General features: G+C 38.9%; 1 protein-coding gene and 1 long non-coding RNA gene across 5 annotated transcripts in view; one reads left to right on the top strand and one right to left on the bottom strand.

The window, feature by feature from the left end:
* Positions 1-390: 390 nt before the first annotated feature.
* On the bottom strand, positions 391-26663 carry LOC129049683 (uncharacterized). 2 transcript variants are annotated; one of them, XR_010141744.1, is made up of 3 exons: positions 26160-26663; positions 2727-2888; positions 391-1010 (listed from the first exon to the last, which is right to left on the bottom strand). It is a non-coding gene; the product is annotated as an uncharacterized LOC129049683 (long non-coding RNA). The 2 variants fall into 2 exon arrangements; XR_008512933.2 differs by lacking the exon at positions 26160-26663 and adding an exon at positions 3314-4723.
* The window catches only part of ADORA3 (adenosine A3 receptor), an 80980-nt gene continuing 58578 nt past the window's right edge, over positions 4685-27086 (top strand). The window contains exon 1 of one of the 3 annotated variants that reach the window (XM_054529566.2): positions 4685-4908. In XM_054529566.2, coding sequence (XP_054385541.1) covers positions 4740-4908 — 169 coding nt within the window. In that variant the 5' untranslated portion in view covers positions 4685-4739. The remainder of the gene's footprint in view (positions 4909-27086) is intronic. The other 2 variants (XM_024246761.2, XM_024246765.2) reach the window with 2 other exon arrangements.

The raw sequence follows: 27086 nt of genomic DNA on the forward strand, positions 1-27086 counted from the left end.
TGTAACTTTTATTGAAAAAATCTGCATGTGAGTGGACCTGTGCAGTTTGAACCTGTGTTGTTTAGGGGTCAAATGTATTACCAGAACTCTTTCAGCATTATTAGGCTACCTCCCTAATGAATGAGCAAAGAATCATTAGCTAGCTGTGATTGGTATGGTTTGGATGTTCATTTCCTCCAAATCTCATGTTGAAAAATGTGAATCCCAGTGTTGGAGGTGGGGCCTGGTGGGAAGTGATTGAATCGTGGGAGTGGATCCCTCATGAATGATTTAGCACCATCCCCTTGGTGATGAGTGAGTTCTTGCTCAGTTAGTTCACTTGAGATCTGGGTGTTTAAAAGAGTCTGCCCTCCTCCCCACCACGTCTGGGTTCCTCACTGGCCATGTAACCTGCCTGCTCCTGCTTTGCCTTGCACCATGAACAAAAGCTCCCTGAGGCCTCACTAGAAGCTGAGTAGAGATGCCAGAGCCATGCTTCCTGTACAGCCTGCATAACCATGAACCAATTAAGCCTCCTTTCTTTATAAATTACCCAGCCCCAGGTATTCCTTTAAATAGTAATGCAAGAACAGACTAACACAGTGACTATGACCCTTGGGGGATGACTCTAAGAGTAGCCTAGAGGGGCTAAGGTGTGAGAAGGAAGGAATAAAGCCCAAGGTGGTAAAAGGACACTAAACATCATTCTTGCATTTCCCCTGGAAATATGGACAAGGAGGCACAGCAATGGCCCACTGTTTCTGGATATTCTGCTCAGGGGCCAGGCATAGGGAGAAACGGACCATATTTGTCTAAAGATCTTTATTAGTCTGCTCAGGCTGCCACAACGAAGTACCATAGACTGGGTGGCTTAAACAACAGAAATTTATTTTTTCATAGTTCTGGAGGCTGGATGTCCAAGATCAAGGTGACAGAAAATTTGGTTTCTGGTGAGGACTCTCTTCCTGGCTTACGGAGAGTCACTTTCTCAGTATGTTCTGGCAAGGCCTTTCCTCCGCCTTTCCACTGCCCTGCAGAGGTTGGGAGTGGTGGTGGGGAAGATAGAGAAAGAGTAAGAGTGACAGAGAGACACATATACGTCTCTGGTGTCTCGTCCTCTTCTTATAAGGACACCCATCCTATCAGCTCAGGGTCCTACCCTCATGACTTCATTTAACCTCAGTTACCTCCTTGAAGACCTTATTTCCAAATACAGTTACATTTGGGTCTAGGGCTTCAGTAGAAGAATTTTGGGAGGACATAATTCAGTCCACAATAGGATTGTCATTTTATTCTGGGGAGAATCTCCAGCTAGTAGTACAGAGTTAATCTACACAGTGATGAGACTTTTAGCAAGAACTGGGTTTGCCATTTACAGCCTTTCTAATTTTAGCTGTCAAAGTTTCCAGCTTCATGGGGCACAAAATGTTATCCAAAACCTGTTTTCTACCCAGTGTTTAAGTAATTCACGTATCTTACACATCCTGCTGGTGGCACATCCCTCAGGAAGATACCCAAGCAAGCACCTTTCACCTCAGGTGAGTTGAGTGCTCCTCCTCTCTGCACCCACTACACTCTGTGGATAGAGCTCTTATAACTGCATTCATAATGTAGTTCTACAATGACCTATTTATCTATCTCCTGCTCTGAACGGTGGACTTCTTGAGGGCAGGGCCTATGTCTGTTCTTATTCATGTTTATATCCGTATGTCCTGCTCAGTGCCCATAACCCATCAGCTGATATATGTTTAATGGATGAAAAAAAATGGCCTTCTAAAACTATTGATATACCATGACACTAATGAAGCTTAAGTGTCAGGGCCCCTCATTTGCATGAGATCCTACCTAGTGATTTTAAATTCATAATTGGATATTATTTTACTTAAAGAGACCCTTCCTCCTCCCCACTCCAAAAAAAAAAAAAAAAAAAACCCAACCAACAACTATATAAATTTTAGGCTCCACAAAACCTGGGCAAGACCCAGGTGAGATGGAGTGTGGCTCTATTTAATTTATGTTCCCTGTTTGCCATTGGAGAAGGAAGCACCCCAAATACATTTCTCCTTTCCTAAGATTATTTTTGAAAGATATAATCTTGTCACTTAGCCATCATCTGATCAAAGGAAATGAAAGTGCTGGAGCAGTGTACCTGGCAGCATGGAATACATTGACTTCCAAAAATTATACTAATCAAAGACAAACAAGATGCCCAGGTGAAATTCCAGGAGATGTTTCTTTATTCATAATGTTTACGGTCAGGGAGAAATATGGCCACTGAAGTCAGCCGTCACACCCTGCATCCCTTTAGGAGCTCAGTCATTTGCTTGGACACCCAGCTTTGGAGGGCAGTAGTCATTTGCTCCTCAGAGCCTACAGTGTTAGGGACTGATCTTTAAGCCATCCTGTTACCCTCATTCTTCATACCTATCCAATGACAAGTCTAGCCAACCTGACCTCTCATAATATCTCACATTAGCCCACTTCTCTCTTCTCCACTGTCACTGCCCCCGACTCTTGCTTCATTTTTGCAGCCAGCACTCACTGGTCTTCCTCCTTCCATTCTTGCCCCACTTCAGTGTATTCTCCACATGATAGCCAGAGTGACCTTTGCAACAATCCCAGCTGGCCGGGTGTCTTCCCTCGGTAGCTCCCTGTTATACTCACAATAAAGCTCAAATTCCCTTGAATTACACACGAGACTTTCAGACCCAGCTTCTGTTTATTTTTTCTTTCTTATCTCCGCCTACCTGCTTGCTGGCATTTCAGGACTCATCATTCTGAGTTATTTGTTCCTCCTCGAAGGTGCCATGCTCTGTCTGAGATCTGGACGTTGGCACATGTAGTCCCTCTGCCTTGAGGTTTCTTCTACATCCCTGGCTTGTCTCTTCCACTTTGAGTTTAGATTAGTGCTGTTCAGTAGAAATATTATGTGAGTCACATATTTATTTAACTGTAGATTTTGTAGTAGCCACATTTTTTAAAAGTACATGAGCACTAACAAAACAATCATGAAATCTTATGGGATGCAACGACAAAAGTAGAAGTAGTCCTACCAAAACTGTAAGGTTGAATTTAAAGGAAAAATGTTTCACACTGCTTCAGTTTTATATTTAAATTAATTAATATTAAACATTTGTTTCCCCAGCCATACTAGTCATATTTCACATCTTTGGTAACCCCACTGGGCCAGTGGTCTCCTTCTAAATGGCACAGGTTTAGACTTCAGTTTCTCTGACATCCCATCTGCAGTAGGTGCCCTCCATATGTTACTACAGGAATCAGGGCTTAACCCTCTTGCAGTACCAGTTACACTGTGATATAGCTGTCTGCTTACTTGCCTCTGTTCTTCATCAGACTCAGCTTCTTGACAGTAACGCCTTTGTCTTATTCATCTCTGTATCATCAGCACCCAACAATTCTGGCCTGAAATAATTGCTTGGTTTGTTTGAACGAGGTTGAATGCCTGAAAAACAACAATCTTCTATGGGCCTATGAGGCATTACAAAATCAGGTCCCTCACTTGCTCACTCTGACCTCATCTTCTACCACACTCCCCTTTGTTCATTCTGCTCCAGCCACACTGGCCTCCTTCCCATTCTGTGAATAACCTAAGTATGAGTGAAGCTTAGGGCCTTTGCACTATGTTCTCTGTGCCTGGAAAACCCTTCTCTTGAGGGCCAATTGGCTTTGCTTCTTCCCTTATTGCATTTAGGTGTCTTATTAAATCTGCCTTCCCTGACCAACTTCTTTCCAACATAGACCCCATTCTACCAGTTAATTTCCTAAGTTTATTTTTCATCACAATGTCCATCACCATTTGGCATGTTAATTATTTAGTTAGTCTGTCCCCACTGTAATGCAAGTTTCATGATAGCAAGCATGGGGGGCTTTTTCTGGGGTGATCAGTGATGCATTCACCCAAGTAAGTTTTTTTTTTTTTAAGAGTTGGGGTCTCGCAGGCTGGGTGCGGTGGCTCATGCCTGTAATCCCAGCACTTTGGGAGGCTGAGGCGGACGGATCACGAGGTCAGGAGATCGAGACCATCCTGGCTAACTCGGTGAAACCCCGTCTCTACTAAAAATACAAAAAATTAGCCAGATGTGGTGGCGGGCACCTGTGGTCCCAGCTACTTGGGAGGCGGAGGCAGGAGAATGGCGTGAACCCGGGAGGTGGCGCTTACAGTGAGCCGAGATCGTGCCACTGCACTCTAGCCTGGGCGACAGAGTGAGACTCTGTCTCAAAAAAAAAAAAAAAAAAAGAGTTGGGGTCTCACTCTGTTGCCCAGGCTGGAGTGCAGTGGTGGTGCAATCATGGCTGACTGCATCTTCAATCTCTGGGGCTTAGGTGATCCTCCTACCTCAGCCTCCCAAATAGTTAGGAATATAGGCATGAGCCACCATGCTACGCCTATACTCCCAACTTAGAATAGTTTCTGGCACCTAACAGGTGCTTGATAAATATTTATTGACTGCAGGAATGTTAAGACTATCACAGAGAAAGTTAGGGAATGGGAAAAGGCAATAAGGTACTCAGAAGTAGAGTCCCAGAAATTTCAATGTTTCTCCCATTTCAAGTTTCACAACGTCCAAATGGCTTGGAAAGCCACACAATGGCCAGCTTTTCATTGATGTATGTGTAAAACTTGAGGCAGGAGTAAAAAGATAGTCATGAGTTTTAGGAGCTTGAGGCTTTCTGAGTATGTCCAATTTTCTACTCCCAAAACCAGGGAATTCCTGGTTCTCTAATGGCAGAAGGGTTGGATGGGTGGAATGTGGCTGTTGGAAGCTTCTGTGGCAGTTGGTAGAGACCACCAGTTGGACCAATGGAAGGGACTCCAGCAGGACCCATTGAGCAGAAGGAGGCCAGGTGGGAAAGCTCCTGGGAAGAGCAGCCAGACTGGACACTGGGCTGCCCGAGTCCTGAGTCACAGTGAGTCATAGCAGAAAATATAGTTGCTGGGAGGCAGAGATTGGGGTCTGAGTCTGCATACTGACCACTTTGGAACATTTATTTATGATATGGGGCAAGCTACTTAATCAATGCTTTGTCCTAGCTTGTAAAATAGAGATAATTTGTATTCCCACAGGGTTGTGAAGATGATGTGACATAATATATGTGAAAATGCTCTGTGAACTGGAAAGTGTTTGACAAATACAAGTTATTAGCTCTGGGGGCATTTTCCCATGAATTCTCTCATCTACCTACCCTACACCTTCGATCACTGAATTTATTGTATATGACTCAGGGCTCTTGTAAACTGTTATTTTGCTATATAAAACTCAGGCTCATTTCTCCTGAATGTCCCTCAAGGTTCAGAAAAACAAACCTCAATCTGGCCTTGGAGAACTTAAGGAGCCACATCCTGACATTTCAAGGAATACTGTTTTCCAATTATTTCATATGTGAATGTCTTATCTCCCTAGATAGACAGTAAGCTGCTTGTTGTTAAGAGCACAGACTTCAGTACTGGGTTTATTTATTTATTTATTTTTGAGACAGGATCTTACTCTTTCGCCCTGGCTGTAGTACAGTGGTGCTAATCACGGCTCATCGTGGCCTCAACCTCCTGGGCTAAATCGATTCTCCCGCCTCAACCACCCGAGTAGCTGGAACTACAGGCACATGCCACTGCGCCCAGCCTCAGTATTGGGTTTAAGGTTTAGCTTTGCTTACTTACTAGCTGTGTAGGACTTTGAGTACGTTGCTTACTCTCTTTAAGCCTTAATTTTCTCATCCACAATATTGACATTATAATAATAGTTTATAAAGAGCTGTTGTGAGAATTACAAAAGACAATCTATCTAAAGTTCTTAACCCAGTACCTGGTACATAGTAAGAGACTAATCAATGTATCTTCTTGGCAATAGCTATCAGCACAAGGCTAAGCATCTACCAGTATTGGGCTTTTCTAAAATACTTGATTGATTGAGAACTAAAAGCAAACCAAAGAAGCAGAGTAATTCAATGCTAACCTTGGTTTTAGTCTTGCAGCCTATCAAGAGGAACTGAAAGGTGTACGGCCTTCTGATCCAGGCAGAGAAGTAAACAGCAATATAGAGGCAATTTATTTTCTTGGATTCACAATGGATAAATTTCATTTGAAACATGGCAGTGGGTTTAGGTAGAGTAAGGGAATATTGGCAATTTTAGTCCTGAAATGTTGGTGGGATGTTTATGGGACACAAGTATGGGGCAGCATGACACAAATTTTCTAGGACATTTTCCACTTTCAAATCATCTGTCACATTTTCAAACCACACATTTTGATTTTTGTTCAGGAAATCTGATGGACACAAATGCAGATGTACATGACCAATAATGATTAACATTTTATTTCTATGGTTATTTGTTTAATTTAATCACACAGACAACAGTTTTAAAACTCTTACTGAACTCTACCAACAGGTTCTAGGGGTCAAAGATAAGGTATAATTCTCGACCTCCTATTATGGTTGAGGAAACAGCCACATAACTGTACTGAAATGCTGAAGTGCTGTTCTAAGGGTTGCGTACAAAATGATATGGATGTGGAAGACAGGGGAAGATGTGGTGGAGTCAGAACAAATTTCACAGAGGAAACGGCATATCTGAAGAATAGCTAAGATTTGTCCACGTTGCGCACAAGAAAAGACAATCTCATAGAAAAGAAATGGCACAAGCAAAGACCTGGAGACACATGTGATGTTATTGAATCACAGGGTGGGGTGGCTGTCGCAGTTGAGAAAAAAGATTGAAAAGTTAGTTTGGGTTCAGAGTGTGGAGGGTTTGAATTCTATTGTAAGCAGAAATTTAAACTAGGGATGACCTGGTGTCAGTAGGGAGGGTAAATGCAGTAGGGAGAGGCCAGGGGCAAGGAGAAGATGAGGAGGAGTGTCGAAAAAGTCCAGGCCAAAAATGATTGGCCCTGAATTAGGACTATAGCCATGGGAATGGAGAAAGGGGATCAAATTCAGACATACTTCTGACAGAACGGACCCAACACAGGGCCCTCTTCCAATTATACGTACACACACGTACACACAAATACACACATGTATGAGAGAAAGACTCCATTAAGAGACATTTCCATAAATGAGAATGAAAAATTACAAAAAATTCTATTGTAGTGAGCAGTAGGAGAGAAGAGTAATTGCCTATGATTGAATAAAATTCTGTGACCTTCTGCTCTGTGTTTGACCTGACCTTGTGGCCTTGATGTGGAGACTATGACCTCTGCATCTCAGTTTGTATTTCCTCCTCCCTTCCTCCCTCCTTCCCCCAATACACACACAATCTGCTTCTGTGTCACATATTAATAATAGCTGCCAGCTGGTCACCAGATCCTCCATCTAAAATTAATGATTAGAGCTGGGCACGGTGGCTCACGCCAGTAATCCCAGCACTGAGAGGCTGAGACGAGTGGATCACTTGAGCCCAGGACTTTGAGAATAGCCTGGGAAACATGGCAAAACCCTGTCTTTACAAAAAATACAAAAATTAGCCAGGCGTGGTGGTGTGCACTTGTACTCCCAGCTACTTGGGAGGCTGAAGTGGGAGGATCATCTAAGCCTGGAAGTTTGAGGATGCAGTGAGCCATGATCATGCCACTGTACTCCAGCCTGGGTGACAGAGGGAGACCCTGTCTCAAAAACAAACCAACAAACAAACCAACAAACAAAATTGTGTAGGGAAGAGCTTTGAAGACGGAAAGTCCTATTATTTTCTTCTTCAGGGTATGGTCCTCTTTCAAGTCAGCCTTGTTCACTGGACACAAGGCGAAACTCAGCCTAGTATAGGATGGGCTTTCAGAGGATGACAGCACTCTTTCACCTGACTTCTGGACCAGCCAGAGATCTGGTGCGGTTGTTACAGGAGGAAGAGCAAATTGGGCTACAGGTCCTGAGGCAAGAAGAAAGGTCTGGCAAGGGTTTGGGAGGATGGAGGGAAATTGGCTGGATACATTTTCCTTGGTCTCTAAGACAATCAAGAAGTATTTACGCAGCCAGGTGCTGTGGTGTATGCCTGTAATCCCAGCAGTTTTGGAGGCTGCGGCTGGAGTATTACTTGAAGCCAGGAGTTCAAAACCAGCTCTGGCAACAAAGTGGGTCCCTGTCTCTCCAACAAATGGAAAAAAAATTAGCTGGATGTGGTGAGGCATGCCTGTAGTCCCAGCTACATGGGAGGCTGAGGCAGGAAGAGTGCTTGAGCTCAGGAGTTTGAGGCTGCAGTGAGCTATGATCGTGCCATTGCACTCCAGCCTCGGTGACAGAAGACCCTGTCTCTAATTAATAAGTAAAACATTTAAAAAGTATTTATTGGCTATTGTGTACCTGCTGCCAAGGGCTTCTTTCAATCTGTTCCACACAGTCTATTCATTTACCCAACAAATATTTGTTAAGAACTTAGTGAATATCAGCCCCTGCCTTAGGCCTTAGAAATACAGAAACAATAAATGAGACCAGGACCATCTACCTCTGCCCTCACTCTCCGTTCTTGATTTTAGCCAAAAGGCTGAGAACAATTGACCTCACTCTCTTTGTTAGTTCAGCTCTAAAGATGGTAAGACGAGGCTGGGCTTGTGTGTGGGTGGAGGAGTCTTCTCTTGTGCTCTCATGTGTTTAGATAAGTATGCTAAGAGAATGCTAGACAATTTTGTCAGCCTCACCAACTAAATTGTAATCTCTGAGTTTCCAGTGCTCAGTCTATTACCTAACACATAAGCAATGCTCAGTAAAAGAGTGTTGAATGAAAAAAATCGCCTACTCTGAGCGGCAATTTTTAACTCAGTGTTTGATGTGTCAAGGACCTTTGATCTTGAAGTGTGGGACAGGACAACTGATAAGTGCTAAATCCTACTGTGAAAATTCCACTGTTCAGAGTTGCAGAAATACAAGGCATACATGAGAGTAGACTTAGTAATTTATGCTGCATCTTTGATTTCACAGTGACAGGTGACCCAACACTCAGTCTCTCCCAGCATTAAGATTTGAAGCCACCTCATAGCTAGACTCATATTATGGCTTTTAGCCAATTGAAGGAAGGAAAGTTTTAAATGAAGCAGTCATTTTATTTCCCTAAGACTAGGAATGCAGTGATAGCAAAAGGAACATGGATGTTTTAAATATTAATAATAATAATTTTATATTTGCATAATGCTTATACTTTTCCAAAATATAGTTTGTGTCGTTGGATACCATTTGATTATATCATGATAGATAGGATAGAAATTATGATCTCCTTTCCAGATAAGAAAAAGGAAGCAAAGTGAGAAAAAATGATTTACCTAAAGACACACAGCTGGGTACTGGAAAAATTGGACTGCAACTCAAATCTCTTGATGACCAGTATTATGCTGACTTCCATATTTGGTTTTGGAGGCACTAAGTTTCATAAGGAAAAGGATTTTTTTTAGGTCACTGCTGAATTGTAAATGCCTAATAGTAGGTGTTCAATAAACATTAGTTTAATGTGTGAATAAATTCCTTCCTTCCAATTCTTTGAATCTGTTTTAATTGCTTTATTCCTAATTTCTTGTGTTAGTTGATTATCTCATTAATATTTGTGTTTTTTCTTGCTAATATAGGCAATTAAGACTGTGCATTTCCCTCTAAGTACTAGTTTAGTTGTATCCCACAAGTTTTGATATGTATTTTCATTATTATTATTTATCACCTAGTTCTAAATATTTTCAAATTCTAAAGAAGTTTCAATACATGTTTTTTAAAAATTATCTTTTAAAACTGGATATATATGGTAATTTAATTGCATTATGTTCAGAGAACTTGGTCTCTGTGAAACCGATTATTTTTAATATGTTAGAATATAATTTATGACCTCATATATGCTAGATTTTTGTAAAAGTATACTTTTCACTTGTTACTATGTTTTACATATAATCAGTTGGATCAAACTTATGGTGTTGTTTAAATAATCCCCTGTAGATGTTTTAAGCAGCGATTCTATCAGTTCCTGAAAGAGGTATGCTAGAATCTGTCGCAATGGTGGTGTATTTGTCAATTTTTTTGTAAGTTTGTCATTTTTTACTTTATATAGTTTAAATTTTATTAGGTACATAAGAGTTTAGAAGTTTATATCTTCCTGGGAAATAAAAACATTGATGGTTATGTAGTAACCCATTTATTTTAGCAAAATTTTTGTCTGATAGTCATGTATTATAACTACACAAGCTTTCTTTCAGTTACTACATTGCCATTCTTTAAGTTTCAACCTTTCTTTGTCTCTTTGTTCTGAGTGTTCACCTTATAAATAGCAAATGTGGATTTTAAAAAGTGTTTTTTTAAAATTATTTCCCTCCAGGTGCTTTGGCTTATGCCTGTAGTCCCAGCACTTTGGAGGCTGAGGCAGGCGGATTGCTTGAGCCCAGGAGTTCAAGACCAGCTTGGGCAACATGGCAAAACCCTGTCTTAAGAACAAAAAAAAAAAATAGAAAAATTAGCTGGGAGTGGTGGCACCTGCCTGTAGTCCTCGCTACTCAGGGAACTGAGGTGAGAAGACCACTCGAGCCTGGGACATGGAGGTTGCAGTGAGCCAAGATTATGCCACTGCACTCCAGCCTGGACAACGGAGTAAGACCCTGTCTCAAAATAAAAAGAAAAAAATTTCCATATTGACTTTTTTAACCCAAAGAATTTGGTCTGTTTATTGTAATTACTATTTAGATTAATTTCTGTTATCTAAATGTGCACTTTCTATTTCTTCTGCTTTTTCTGTTTGCTTATTCCCATTCCTTTCTCTCTTTCTTTTGGATTCGGACTTTATGCCTTTATTCAATTTTTTCCCCTTTAATAGATGTTCTATTCTTATAATGGTTACTCTAGAAATCTTAACATGCATAATTTTCTTAATACAGGCTAAAGCTATTTGATACATTTCTCTTCTAACAATTCAAGGAAGCTTAGAGTGCTGTTACTCAGATTAATCTCCCCCAATTTCTATGCTGTCACTGTTCACATTTCTGTTTGTTTTACTTCTTATGCCATAAATTAGCTATTTTACTTATTGTTTTATATAATCAATTGTTTTTAGATTTCTGTCTATGTCTGTACATTTGTCAGGCTATTTGTTTAGTATCCCTTCTAGCATCTCAAACCTTTTTTCTGATATCATTCTACTTCTCAGAATGTATTCATTAGAAGTTCATTTGGTCTATTAGTAAAGTTCCAATTTTTAATTATCCAAAATTTTCTTTATTTTCTTCCTTATTTTTGTAAGATTTTTTTTTTTTTTTTAATGGAGTCTCACTCTATTGCCTAGGCTGGAGTGCAGTGGTGCGATCGCGGCTCACTGCAACCTCCTCTTCCCGGGTTCCAGCGATTCTCCTGCTTCAGCCTCCCGAGTAGCTGGGACTACAGGCTGGTGCCACCACGCCCAGCTAATTGTTTTTGTATTTTTAGTAGAGACGGGGTTTCACCGTGTTAGCCAGGATGGTCTTGATCTCACCTCGTGATCTGCCTGTCTCGGACTCCCAAAGTGCTAGGATTACCGGCGTGAGCCACCACGCCTGGCCTTCTGTAAGATTTTTAAAATATATACATTTTTAGGTAAACTTATTTTTCATTTCAGTCTTTTGAAGAAATGATGCTTTTCCATCTGCCTTCCACTGTGGTGTTGAAAAATCAGTTGTCAGTCTAAATATCATTCCTCTGTAGGTAATATCTTTCTAACTATTCTTAACATTTCTCTTTGTAGATCTGTGGTTTTACAAAGACATTTTACAAAGTGTCTAGATATGTATTTCTTTTATGAGGGATTGTTTGTAATTCCTTAAGTAGAATATTTGCATCTTTTTTCAGTCCTGGAAAATTCTCAACCATTATTTTTCCCCAAGTTTTGAAAAAACTGTGGTTATATATATATATATATATATATATATGATGTAAAATGTACCATTTTAACTATTTCTAAGCGTACAGTTCAGTGACATTAAGCACATTCACATTGTTGTGCAATCATTACTACCATTCATCCCCAGAACTTTTTAAAAAGCTTCCCAAAGTAAAGCTTTATACCCATTAAACACTAACTATCCATTCCTCCCTCCCTCAAGCCCCTGGCAACCTATTATACTTTCTGTCCTAATTCTACTACTCTAGGTACCTCATATAAATGGAATCATACAATATTCATCTTGTTGTGACTGACTTATTTCACTTAGCATAATGTCCTCAAGTTTCATCCATGTCGTAGCTTGTGTTGGAATTTCCTTTCTTTTTAAGGCTAGATAATATTTTATTGTATGTAAATGCTACATTTTGTGTGTCCATTCATCCATCTATACACATTTGGGTTGCCTCCACCCTATGGCAACTGTGAGTAATGCTGCTATAAACAAGGGTGTACAAATATCTGTTCAAGTCCCCGCTTTCTATTCTTCTGGGGAGTCACATGATAATTTTATTTTTAATTTTTCGAGAAACTGCCATACTATTTTACATAGCACTTATACAATTTTACATTGACATCAGCAGTGCACAATAATTTCAATTTCTCTATATCCTCACCAATACTTGTTATCTGTGAGAGTGTTTTTTTTGGTAATAGCCATACTTATAAGTGTAAAGTGATATCTCATTGCGGGTTTTATTTGCATTTCCCTAATAACTAGTGATGTTGAATATCTTTTTATGTACTTACTGACCATTTGTATATCTCTTTGGAGAAATGTTTACTGAAGTCCTTTGCCCCTTTTAAAAATCAAGGGTATTTTGTTGTTGTCATTGTTGAGTTGCAGGAGTTTCTTCTGCATTTTATATGTTAATTCCTTATCACATACATGATTTACAAATATTTTCTCCCATTCTGTGAGTTTCCTTTTCAATCCATCAATAGTGTCCTTTGATGCACAAATGTTTTAAATTTTGATGTAGTTCAATTTATCGATTTTTTTCTTTTGTTGCCTTTGCTTTTGGTTTCATATCCAAGAAATCATTGCCAAATCCAATGCCGTGAAGTTTTCCCCTTATGTTTTCTTCTAAGAGGTTTATAGTTTTAATTCTTATGTTTAGGCCTTTAACCCATTTTGAGCTATTTTTTGTATATGGTATAAGGTAAGCATCCAACTTTATTCTTTTGTTATTATCCAGTTTTCCCAACACCATTTGTTGAAAAGACAGTTTCTCTTTGAATATTACCTTTTTAATCCCTCTTTTGGGAAGGTGAATAGGTACATATGTAGCTCTCACTTCATTCTCCATGTTTCTTAATATTTTCCATTTCATGATTTCTCTAAGCTGAATTCTGTAAAATTTCTTCAGCTATTCTTCAATTTACTAATTATTCTGGGTGAGTCTACTATTTAACCTGTCCACAGAGTTTTAAATTTAATTATTACATTAAAAATTTTTTTTCTGGATCTATTTGGTTATTTTTCAAATATGTCTGGTAATTTTTTTTTTTTTTAACAGAGTCTCACTGTGTCACCCAGGCTGGAGTGCAGTGGCACAATCTTGGCTCACTGCAACCTGAGCCTCCCGGGTTCAAGCAATTCTTGTGCCTCAGTCTCCCGAATAGCTGAGACTACAGGAATGCACCACCACACTCAGCTAGTTTTTGTATTTTTAGCAGAGACAGGGTCTTGTCATGTTGGCCAGGCTGGTCTCGAACTCCTGGCCTCAACTGATCCTCCTGCCTCGGCCTCCCAGAGTGTTGGAATTACAGGTGTGAGTCACTGTGCACCGCCTGTCTGATCATTTTTTATAGCCTCTTTTTCTTTTCTCCTATTTTCAATTAGCTCTCTTACTTTTAAATGTGTTATATATACTTAAAAAATATTCTGTAGCCGTTAATAACTACATTTAAAGTCTCGGTAGGTCATTTTTTCCTTACATGGTGTTTCTGCCGTCCCTTACTCAGGGAATTTTGTTTCCTTGTGTATTTTGTGACTTTTGTAAATTGTGAGCTAACATTCTTTGGAACTTTTTTAGATTCTTAGATTCCTGAGTGGAGAGAATTTGTGTTTGCTTTTGCCAGGGGCTTGGGGTCTACCAACCTGAATCACTTTGAAGAAACATGAAGGAAATATGAATTCAGGCTGTAACCTTATTTGAAGTCTCACAGGTGGTTAAAAATTCTCAAGAGAAGACTATTGGACCTTGTACCAAGTGCCATTATTTTTTTCACCATATTCCTTTGAGGGGTATATGTGTGTCTCTTTTAATTATTCACTGAGCATATGATCCTTTGCAATCCTGGATAAATGTTTGGGTTTCTAATCTTACTTTTGAATTTGCATAGACCTGAGACTTACTGTCCTGCAGCCAAGTGGCCACTGAAACAAATGCTCTGGATTACTGTGGACCAGCAAATGTTCTAGAACAGCTACCAGCTTCAGCATTCACCCTCCTCTTTAGATTTGTGCCATGCCACCTTTGACTTTTGAATATTTCCTATATTTTCTTGTCAGACAAAAGATGTTTTTAATTTTTTATCTGGTAGTTTTGAGAGGTTTTTAAGAAAGGTTTTTCAAATTGCTCTGTAATACTATATACCTCCACAGGTTCTTACAGTTCTAAACTCCGGGATGTTTCTAACTTGGTCTATGTTTTTATGTGTGTTAATTCAATTTTCACAAGAAGTCTATGAGATAGGTATTATTATTATAATTATTTCCATTTTAAAGATGGAGAAACTGAGGCATAGGGAAGTTAAGTAATAAGCCCAAGGTCACATAGCTAATAAGTGGTGGGAATCTAAATCTGGGAATTCTGGCTTTAGTGCATATGCACGTAACCATTCCAATAAGTCACATTCCATTTCTGCTTTGTGCCTGCACTCCTCCTTCTGGCTTACAGTCAGAATGGGGAAGCAATGCATGCCCACATGGAACCACTAGAAAATAACACAATATATATTCAAACTCTTTGTATAGGTTCTTAAGTTCTACAGATGTTTTCAGAAAGAGTGATCAACTAGGAAATTTCTTGACAGTTTTGGACTTGATACAGGTGTTAAGAGATGGATTTGAGTTGACTAAATAGGAAAAAAGGGAAAAGGAAAGGAATTCCAACAAAAGGGGGTGGAGTGGAATTTGAGCCTAATGTCGGAGGTAGAAAGGAACATCACAGTATATGTGTGAAAATACTGGTCTATGAAGCAGAAAGTCTTCTTCAAGAAGAAATAGATATTCAGCTGAGTAGGTAGGAAGGAGCCTGAAAGCCAGATAAAGAAATTTAGATGTAATCAGTAGAAATTAGGTTTAAGGAAGATGCCTTTGTAACAGCATACCGGCTAGAAGTTGTCAAAAACTGAAACACCTGAGATTTTACTCTGCATGTAAGCTAAAAAGTTATCCTGTTGCATGGATGATGGTGGAAGACGTGAGACTCCTGAGTCAGAGACAAACGACTCTATTAATCATAGCATAGTGGCAGCATGAATGTCAGTTTCATATCCATTCCGCATGCTCCTCGAATTCCACAGAGGTGATGCAGAATGAATGCTGTATATGTCATGAGTTTTTGCCAGAGCTGAGGAATCCCAAGCCTAGGAAACTCAAATCTTCTATAATGGAATGTATACATACCTGCCTAGCCTTTGCCTTGGAGAAAGACATTTTTATTATACTTTACAACAAACAAATCTGTTCTCTGCTCCAGAGGAAGACAGTCCAAAAATAAGGCCATCTGTGCCTCTGCTTACAAGATGGGAAGAAACATAAGAAATTCATGAGAAATTGTTTCCCAGTAGAAGTCATCTGAGAAATAGTAATCTGAATATGAAGTGTTTGGGACATTGCATGTAAGCTCCACAAAAGTAGAGATTTACCTGTTGTTAGTCTTGCTCATTGTAATAGTCCTAGAGATGAGTATATAATCTTAATAAATTTAGCTTTAATAAATGTTTGCTGGATGCATTTAGTGCCTAACAATTTTTGAGTGTTCACTATATGCAGGCCTAGTACTAATCACTTGACAAGTGTTAACTCATTTAATTCTCATAGCAATACTTTTATTATCTCATTTTACAGATGTTAAAACTGAGGCATAAAAAATTTTAAATGGCTTGCTCCAGGTTATACACATAGGAAGTGGTAGAGCTGGTATTCAAACACCAACATATGATTCCAGAACTGGTGGTTTTAAATAGTATAATAAATTGCCTCTCAAGGCCTGCCTGGTGGTGGTAGTGATTAAGAAAAATAGATAAAGATGACTTTTAAAGGAATAACTGGCTGGCTTTGGTGATTTTCTGGATACAGTGGATTAAAAAAATGGTGAGTTATGGTCTCTGTGAAGATGGTAGAGTAAGGTACTCTGAAAATGAACTCCAACATAAAAGCAACTACAAATTCGCCAAAAATGACCAGAATCTACTTTTTCAGAACGCTGGAAATTAACCAAATGCTTGCAGCAACTCAGGGAACACGTATTCAGGAAAAATAGCCGAGTCTTCATAGGAGAGACAGACTTGTGACATGATAACTTTCCTTCGTTCCATCTCTAGCTCCCCAGCTCAGTGGCAGATAGCCACTTGAAGATAACAGCCTGCATTCTAGCACCAGTACCAGAAGAAGGAGAATGAATGTCGTCATTTGGAAATATTTGTCCTTGGTTGATTGTCTGGTGACTCCCTAAGAGATGGGCTCAAAAGTCATGTTTTGTCTTGTTTCAGAGCTTGCCCAGCCCTAAAGTCACTATCTGGAGTCATTTGTTGAAAACACAAGTAAATGTTTTAGCCTTTGCTACTGAGACAATGGATAACAGTTGGGGCAAACAATAGATAAACCGAATATCTTGGGAGAAAAGCCTAAATGAGATGCTTTGGCGAATAAGGACTTTGAAAAGCTCTTACATTTCTGGAAATTTAGAAGGCCATGTGCATGCCGAGAACTGTTCACATGCTCAAGAAAGACCAGAGAAAGTCCCAATTTCTCCCCTCTAGTTTACCTGAGCAAACAGTAAGTGAAGGCCAAGGCCGAGTTGTAAACCGCTCTGCTGAGTGCTGAAGGCATGCCCCAATAAAGTCACAGAATCCCTCTGTAAAGACTCCATCTCAAACAAAAAAACAAAACAAACAAAACCAAAAACCACAAAACAAAACCAAAAAACCACTGCCACTGGTAATGATAACTACATAGATAAATATAAAAGATGTTATTAATGTATTTTTGTTTGTAACTCCCTTTTTTAAAATCTGATTTAAAAGACAGCTACATAAAGCAATAATTATAAATTTATATTGATGGAAAAACAATGTATTAAGAAGTAATTTGTGACAGTAACAGCATAAAGCAAGAAACTGAACTATATAGGAACAAAATTGTGTATAATATTAAAAGTAAGTTGGTATTAATCTGAATTACATTGTTATAAATTAAGATGTTAATTATAATTCCTAGGGAAATCGCCAAGAAAATAGCTCAAAAGTATGTAGTAAAAGAAATGGTAAAGGAATTAAAGTGGCGCCCTAGAAAAGTGTCTGTTTAACACAGAAGAAACTAGTAATGGAGGAACTGAGGTGCAAAAAAGATATAAGACATATACATAATACATAGCAAAATGGTAAAAGTAAGCCCTTTCTTTTCAGTAATTACATTAAATATTAATGAATTAACTCTCAAAAGGCAGAGGTTAGAAGAATGAATTAAAAAAAAAATCATCCAACTATATGCTCTTTGTAAAAGTCTCGCTTTAGATTTAAAGACACAAACAGGTTGAAAGTAAAAGAATGAGAAAAGATAAGTATTTCCTGCAAACAGTAGCAAAAAGAGAGTTGAAGTGGCTATCCTAAAACCAGACAAATGTATCAGACTTTAAGACAAAAATTGTCATGAGAGACAAAGAAGGACATTTTATAATGATAAAAGAGTCACTTCACTATGAAGATATAACAATGATAAACATGTATACATCTAACAATATGGAACATTCTCCAGGTTAAACTATAAGACAGGCCACAAAGCAAGTCTAAATAAATTTTAAAATGTTGAAATTATATAAAATATGTTCTCTGACCACATTAAGATGAAATTGGGCTGGGTGTGGTGGCATGTGCCTGTAATCCCAGCTACTCAGGAAGCTGAGGTGCAAAGACTGCTTGAGCCTAGGAGTTCAAGGCCTGCTGGGCAACATAGTGAGACCCCATCTTTAAAAATGTTGGAAGTCAATAATAGATGTAAATCAGGAAGGTTCCTAAATATATGGAAATTAAACAAATAAACTCTTAAACAACCAATGGGTCAAAGAAGAAATTGCAAGAGACATTAGAAAATATTGGGGTGAATACAAATGAAAACATAACATAGAAAAATGTATGAGATACAGGGAATGTTGGAAGAATACTTAGAGGGAAATTTACAGTTAGTTGAACACCTTCATTAAAAAAGAAGAAAGATCTCAAATCAACAACATAATCTTCCATTTTTAGAAACTAGAAAAAGAAGGGCAAATTGAACCCAAAGCAAGAAAAAGGAAGAAAATAATAAAGATTAGAGTGAAAGTAAATAAAAAAGAGATTAGAAAAATATTAGAGAAAATCAATGAAGCCAGAAGTTGGTTCTTTTAAAAGGTCAACAAAATAGGCAATCCTTTATGTATGCTGACCAGAAAAATAGGGAGAAAACTGAAATTACAAAAATCAGGAATAAGAGCAGGCACCTTACTATCAATCTTAAAGAAATAAAAAGAATTATAAGGCAATACTATGAGCAATTGCATGACAACAAATTTTATAATCTAGAGAAAATGGACAAATTTCTAAAAACACACAAAGTACTAAAACTCACTCAAGAAAGACTAGAAAATCTGGATAGATATATAAAAAGTAAACAAATTGAATCAGTAATCAAAAAACTTCCAACAAAGAAAAACCCAAAACAAGGCGGGCTGTGGTGCTCATGCCTGTAATTCCAGCACTTTGGTAGGCTGGGACAGGAGGATTACTTGAGGCTAGGAGTTTAAGGCCAGTGTGTGCAACATAGCAACACCCTGTCTCTACAAAAAAATTTTAAAAAGATTAGCTGAGCATGGTGGTGTGCACCTGTAGCTCTAGATACATGGGGGGTGCGGTGGAAGGATCTCCTGAGTCCAGGAGTTTGAGGTTTCGGTGAGCTATGATTTGTCCAATGCATTCCAGCCTGGGTGACAGAGAGAGAGAGAGACCCTGTTTTTTTTTTTTTTTTTGAAACAGAATCTCACTCTGTTGTCCAGGCTGGAGTGCAGTGGCATGATATCGGCTCACCACAACCTCTGCCTCCTTGGTTCAAGCGATTCTTCTGTCTCAGCCTCCCCAGTAGCTGGGACTACAGGCACATGCCACCACACCGGGTTACTTTTTGTATTTTTTAGTAGAGACGAGGTTTCACCATATTAGTCAGGCTGGTCTTGAACTCCTGACCTCAGGTGATCCACCCGCCTCAGCCTCCCGAAGTGCTGGGATTACAGGCGTGAGCCACCATGCCCAGCCTGACCATGTCTTAAAAGGGGGAAAAAAAGGAAAAAGACAAGAAAAAAAAAAAAGCCCATGACTAGATGGCTTCACTGATAAATTCTGCCAAATTTTCAAATAATTATCCTTGAGCTTTCACAAACTTTTTTAACAAAATAAAGGGCAGGGGATACTTCCTAACACCTTCTATGAGACCAATATTACCCTAATACTAACACCAGACAAAGACAACAGGGAAAAGAAAATAACAGACTAATATCCATTGTAAATATGGATGTACAAATCTTCAACAGAATACTAACAAATTGACTTCAGTAGCATGTGAAAATGATTATCTGAGGGATCTTCAAAAGTTCATGGAAAACACATATGAGAAGAGAATGCATGGATTTCAATTTTTTGCACTAAAATAAACTTGTACTAACTTATAACATGTCTGAACAGGATCTAGATTGAGGCACTAAGAAGGATAAGGCATCAGTTTGAAAAGAGCCCATATCAGAGCAACATGAATTTTGTTAAAATTGAAGCAAGAACAAACATCACATTTGTCGTGAAGCTTGAGTTGGAGAATGGTGAAATCATCGGTGCTTTACAAAAAGTTTATAGGGACAACGCCCCAAAGAAATCAGCAATGGATAACTCATTTTAAGAAAGGATGAGATGATATTGAATATGAAGCCTACAGTGGCAGACCATCCACATCCATTTATGAGGAAAAAATTAATCTTGTTTGTGCCCTAATTGAAGAGGATCAACAATTAACAGCAGAAACAATAGTCAATGCCATAAACATCTCAGTTTGTTCAGCTTACCCAGTTCCGACCGAAAAATTAAAGCTGTGCAAACTTTCCACTTGATGGGTGCCAAAACCATTGTGCCCAGATCAGCTGCACAAAACAGCAGAGCTTTCAAAGGAAATTTTAAACAAGCAGAATCAAGATCCTGAAGCATTTCTTTAAAGGATTATAACAGGAGATGACATATAGTTTTACCAGGATGATCCTAAAGACAAGGCACAATCAAAGCAATGGATACCAAGGGTAAAAAGTGGTCCATGCCAAGTGCAGTGGCTCACGCCTGTAATCCCAGCACTTTGGGAGGCCGAGGTGGGTGGGTCACTTGAGGCCAGGAGTTTGAGACCAGTCTGGGCAACATGGTGAAACCCCATCTCTACTAAAAACACAAAAATTAGACAGGTGTGGTGGCACATGCCCGTAGTCCCAGCTGCTCTGGAGGCTGAGGCAGGAGAATCTCTTGAACCCAGGAGGTGGAGGTTGCAGTGAGCCGAGATTGCGCCACTGCACACCAGCCTGGGCAACAGAGTGTGGCTCTGTCTCAAAAGACAAACAAACTAACAAACAAAAAAAGTGGTCCAGTCAAAGCAAAAGAGAACTGGTCAAGAGCAAAGGTCACAGCAACAGTTTTTTGGGATGCTCAAAGCATTTACTTGTTTACTTTCTGGAGGGCCAAAGAATGATAGCATCTGCTTATTATGAGAGTGTTTTAAGAGAGTTAGACAAAGCTTTAGCAGAAAAATACCCAGGAAAGCTTCACCAGAGAGGCTTTCTCCACCATGACAATGCTCCTGCTCATTCCTCTCATGAAACAAGGGCAGTTTTGTGAAAGTTCTGAAGGGAAATCATTAGGCAACCATCTTACAGGCCTGATTTGGCTCCTTCTGACTTCTTCCTATATCTTAATCTTTAAAAAATCTGTAAAAGGCACCAATTTTTCTTCAGTTAATAATGTAAAAAAATGGCATTGACTTCAGATTTCCAGGACCCTCAGTTCTCTAGGGATGAACTAAGTGGCTAGTATCATCACCTACCAAAGTGTCTTGAATTGATGGAGCTTAATGTTGAGAAATTAGTTTATATTTTATATTTTTTAACTCCATTTTCATGAACATTTGAAGTCTCCTTGTACATCACTACCAAGTGGAGTTTATTCCAGAAATGAAAGATTGATTTGATATATAAAAATTAATCAATATAATATTAATAGGATAAAGGGAAAAAAAAATCATCTCAATAGACACAGAAAAAGCATTTGACAAAATCCAGTACCCTTTCATGATTTAAAAACACACCAGACCAGAAAAAGAAAGGAAATTCTTCAATCTCATAAAGGTCATCTTTGAAAAACCCACTGCTAACATTATACTTAATGGTGAAAGGTTGAAAATTTCTCCCTAATATCATGAAAAAAAATGAAAATGACTATTCTCACTACTTCTATTCAAAGCTGAAGGATACAAGACCAATATACAAAAATTAGTTGTATTTCTATATATTAGCAATGAACAATCCAACAATGAAAGTAAGAAAATAATTTTATGTACAACAGCATCAAAAAGAACACAATCTTTGGGCATTATTCCACTTTACCCTTCTTAGGATGGCTATTATTAAAAAAAAAAAACAGAACAGAAAATAACAACGTTGGTAATGATATGGAGAAATTAAATTCCTTGGGAACTGCTAGTAGGAATGTAAACTGGTGCAGCCACTGTGAAAACCAATATGACAATTCCTCAAAAAAATACAAATAGAATTACCATATGATCCAGCAATTCTATTTCTGGGTATACATCTGAGATCATTAAAAGTAGGGACTTAAGTAGATATTTGTGCACCCATGTTCATACCAGCCTTATTCACAATAGGCTGGAAGGTGGAAGCAACCAAGTGTCTATCAATGGATGAATTGATAAACAAAATGTGGATATACATGCAATAGAATAATATTCAGCCTTGAAAAGGATGAAAATTCTGACACATTTTACAGTATGGATGAACCTTAAGGACATTATGCTAAGTGAAATAAGGCAGTCACAAAAGGACAAGTATTATGTGATTTCACTTATATGAAGTACCTGGAGTAGTCCAATTCACAGAGACAGAAAGGAGAATGGTGCTTCCCAAAGACTGGGAGAGGAAGGAATGGGGAGTTACTGTTTAATGGGTACAGGGTTTCAGTTTGGGAAGAGGAAAACAGTTTTAGAGATGGATGGTGGTAATGGTTGCACAACAATGTAAATGTACTTGAGGCCACTGAGCTGTACAGTTAAAATACTTAAAATAGTTAAAATGGTAAAACAAAACACCAAACAAATTGAAACAAGAAGAGAGGAAAAAATGATGGCAGTACTTTCTAAATCGCTCTGCAGTTTTAATGTAAAACTTAAAAAAATTCAAACTGCCTCCTTTTTTTTTGCAGAAATGGACAAGTAGATCCTAAAATCCATATGGAAATGCAAGAGACCTTGAATAACCAAAATAGTTTTGAAAAAGAAAAAATTGAAAGACTCACAATTCCGTATTTTAAAACTTAACTACAAAGCTACAGTATTCTAAAGGGTATGGTACTCGCATAAGGCTAGACATATAGACTAACTGAATTAAACTGAAAGTTCAGAAATAAATCCATCCACCTGTGGACAATTGATTTTCAACAGATTTCCAAGACCGTTCCAGGGGAGAAAGGACAGTCTTTTCAACAAATGGTGCTGGGACAACTGAATACCTACATATCAAAGAATGAAGTTGGACTCCTAGCTTACACTGTATACAAAAATTAAGTCAAAATGAATTCAATAACTAACTATAAGAGCTAAAATAACAAAGCTTTTCAAAGGAAACAGGTGTGAATCTCTGTGACCTTAGATTATGTAATGGTTTCTTAAATATGACACAAAAAGCACAAGCAACAAAAGACAAATAGAGAAGTTGGACTTCATCAAAATTAAAAACTATAATGCACCAAAGAGCACTACCAAGAAAGTAAAAGTACAAACCAGAGAACGGGGGAAAATATTTGTAAATCATATATCTGATAATAGTCTAGTAGCCAGAATACATAAAGAACCCTTAAAATTCAACAATACGGCCGGGCGCGGTGGCTCACGCCTGTAATCCCAGCACTTTGGGAAGCCGAGGCGGGCGGATCACGAGGTCAGGAGATCGAGACCATCCTGGCTAACACGGTGAAACCCTGTCTCTACTAAAAATACAAAAAATTAGCCGGGCGAGGTGGCGGGCGCCTGTAGTCCCAGCTACTTGGGAGGCTGAGGCAGGAGAATGGCGTGAACCCCGGGGGGCGGAGCCTGCAGTGAGCCGAGATCGCGCCACCGCACTCCAGCCTGGGCAACAGCGAGACTCCGTCTCAAAAAAAAAAAAAAAAAAAAAAAAATTCAACAATAAAAAGACAAATAATCCAATTTAAAAATGAGCAAAGGACTCGAACAGATATTTCTGCAAAGAAAATATACAAACGATCAATAAGCATGTGAAAAGCTGCTTAACATCATTAGTCATTACACAAATGTAAACTAAGACTACAATGAGATACCACTTCACATCCACCAGGATGGCTTTAATAAAAAAAAAAAAGGAAAAGTAAGTGTTGGCAAGGATAGGGAGAAATGGGAATCCTCATACATTGCCAGTGGGAATGAAATGGTGCAGCTGCTATGGAAAACAGTTTGGTAGCTCCTCAAAAAGTTGAACACAAAGTTACTGTATGATCCAGCAATTCTGCTTCTTGGTATATACCCAAGAAATTGGGTAATTTCAAAAATGGATGTTCATGTACGTTTTGAATGTATAATTCAAAAACATATGTTCACACAAAAACTTGTACACCAATGTTCATAGCAGTGTTATTCATAATAGCCTGAAAATGGAACAAACCAAATGTTCATCAGCTGATAAGGGGATAAACAAAATGTGGTATATAATGGAATGTTATTCAACTACAAAAATGACTGATATACTGATACAATACATGTTACAACATGTATTGTATCAGTATATCAGTCATCTTCAAAACATTATGCTGAAAGAAATAAGTTAGACACAAAAGACTGCATATTCTATTATTTCATTTATAGAAATGTCCAAAATAGTCAAATCCATAGAGACAGATTGTAGATTGGTAGTGCCAGGCTGAGGGGAGGAGGAAATTGGGAAATACGGGAAATACTCTGGAATTGGATAGTGGTGATGGTTGTACAACATTGTGAATATACTAAAAATTACTGAGTTGTACACCTTAAAGTTGGTAAAATGCTGAATTTTATATTATGTGGATTTGATCTCAACTTTTTAAAAAAGGGATAAATCAAAGATGAGTGACTCCACTTTAGATTTTATGCCTGCATAAATTTAGAGAATAATATTGCATTAACAGAGATAAGTTAGTTTGAAAAGGAGCCTGCTATTTTAGGACAAACGGCAAATTTGACTTTAAACATGTTCAAATGCTTCAAACTGAAGGCTCTACATTTGATTGGAAACTATGACTTCCAATAGATGCCTAGTGAGACTTCAGGATTAGAAATAAAATTTAGAAACCTTCAACACAGACTCTAGTAGCGACTGGGAGTATGAAATGCCTCCTAAGAAGAGAGCCCCGTCTTTGCCTATCACCATCTACTCTCTCTCTGAGAAGGCCCAATCCTTTAAAATAAACCCTTGCCAACTTCAAAATGGCCCACCGTGGGATAACAAAATGAATGAAATGTAGGAGTAGGGGTAATGCTATTTTTGTTTGAAGCTGTCCAATCTGCCGTAGGGCTTCTTCCCTCCTCTTCTTCCTCCTCTTTCTCCTCCCTCTCTTCCCCCTCCCTCTCCCCCTCCTCCTCTCCTTTTTCCTCCTCTTCTTCCTCCTCCTCTTCCTCCTTCTCTTCCTCCTCCTCTTTAAGACAGAGGGCCTAATCTTTTAATGAGGAAAATCTACTGTTCATTTTCTCAAAGCATTAAGACACCTAGAAAGGATTGTGTTAACATTTTGGTGAATACTCTCCATTGGGAGTTTTCAGCAGAAGAGTGATATGACCCAATGATGTTTCTAACAGATCACTCTGGTTGCTGAGTGGCGAATAGACAGGAGATGGTATTTGGTGAGACCGGACAGGATGGTTTTTCCCTTTTGGCAGTGAATCTCCTTGGAAATAAAATTTGTCAGTTGCTCTTTCAAAATCAGGTTCTTCCCTGATTTTAAGGTTAAATATATATATATATATATTTATACAACACACACAGAAACATGCACGCACACCAGAGTTCACACAGAATCACTGTAGTTTGATCTTTCATCAGTGAAAATATTCTAAAACCCTATACTTCACAGTTGAGTTACCAAAGAGCTGTCACCTGCACTGTGTGTGTCTCTCTGTGTATGTGTCTGTGTCTGTGTGTGTGTAGCAGAAATAATTTCTTCAGAAATATTCCAGATTTTATAACCCACTGGGAGAATCTACAGACAGACTTTTGATTTCTGTTTCTCATGGTTATAAAACAAATACATGGCCGGGCGCCATGGCTCACTCACGCTTGTAATCCCAGCACTTTGGGAGGCCGAGGTGGGAGGATCACCTGAGTTCAGGAATTCGAGACCAGCCTGGCAAACATGGTGAAACCCCATCTCTATTAAAAATGCAAAAACTTGCCAGCCATGGTGGTTCGTGCCTGTAGTCCCAGCTATTCCGGAGGTTGAGGCAGGGGAATCACTTGAACCCGGGAGGCGGAGGTTTCAGTGAGCCAAGACAGAACCACTGCACTCCAGCCTGGGTGACAGGGTGAGACTCCATCTCAAAAAAAGAAAAAAAAAAAAAAAACAAAGACAAGTTTTGAATCTAGGAACTGGTCTGGATGTAGACAAACATGTCCACTATGGTTAGTTTGCACATAAGAGAAATGCTCCCTTTACAGTGTAAGTCACAGAAGAAAGGGCATTCATACTTTCAGCTGCATGAAGTCTGTACTGCTGTAAATGAAATAAAAATTTCCCACCTTCTGTTGACTCTTCCAAAATTTCATTTCTCTCCTCCAACTCCTACACAGCCCTCAACTTGCTCTCTCAAGGACGGAGTCCAGTTTTTTACCAAACTAATGGAGGTCCTCAGGCAGCTTCCTGCTCTACCACCACTCAGCTGGCACAGTCCTTCACCCACGTGGAAGGAGCCACACAGACACTTCTCTTTTAACTTCTTTGCTCTTGTCGCGTCTGTTCGAACCGGCACGGTCTTATCCTGAAATATGGCCTCAATATGTGCCGCCAGTGTTTCCGTCAGTACGTGAAGGATGTCGGTTTCATTAAGTTGGTCTAAACGATCTTCCTTCAAAGGATTATCCAAGGCATCTACTCAGTGAAAAACCATGATAGTTCTTTGTACATAAAATAAACATTTGAAAAAAACCCTTCAAAAAAAAAAAACAAAAAAAACAAACTTCTTTGCATCACCCCGAGTTAAGCTGTTAAGAGAGGTATTCCTCTTTAAAGAAAGGAATGCTTATGGAATGAATGGTGTTCCTGGTGACACACCTCATAAAAATTCATCACCTTGCCTTTCCTCTCCAGTTGTTTCTTTTGAAGGCAGTGGATCTTTTGTTTCAATTTTGACTTAGGACTTTCTCGTCCTCTGCCATGTGCAGTTTTATTGCAGTCACTCACAGTTTCTTGATACTCTCCAGTTCCTTCCTCTTGGTGATGCTACTCTCTTCTGGGGTCTTCAACTTCTCAGGCTCTTTTATGGGCCCCTCGTCCCCTGTCCCTCCACTGAATGTTGGGTTTCTTAGGGTCTGCTTTAGCCTCCTACACTTTCTCTCTCTCTCTCTCTTTCTCTGTCTCATTTTCGTTGTTACTCTTTTACTCTTGTGATTATAACAATTGAGTACGTGTGAGTGATTTCCAAAGAGACATTTCTCCCAGAGTTTCAG

Source organism: Pongo abelii, chromosome 1, assembly GCF_028885655.2.
Source record: "Pongo abelii isolate AG06213 chromosome 1, NHGRI_mPonAbe1-v2.0_pri, whole genome shotgun sequence".
Lineage (NCBI taxonomy): Eukaryota > Metazoa > Chordata > Mammalia > Primates > Hominidae > Pongo > Pongo abelii.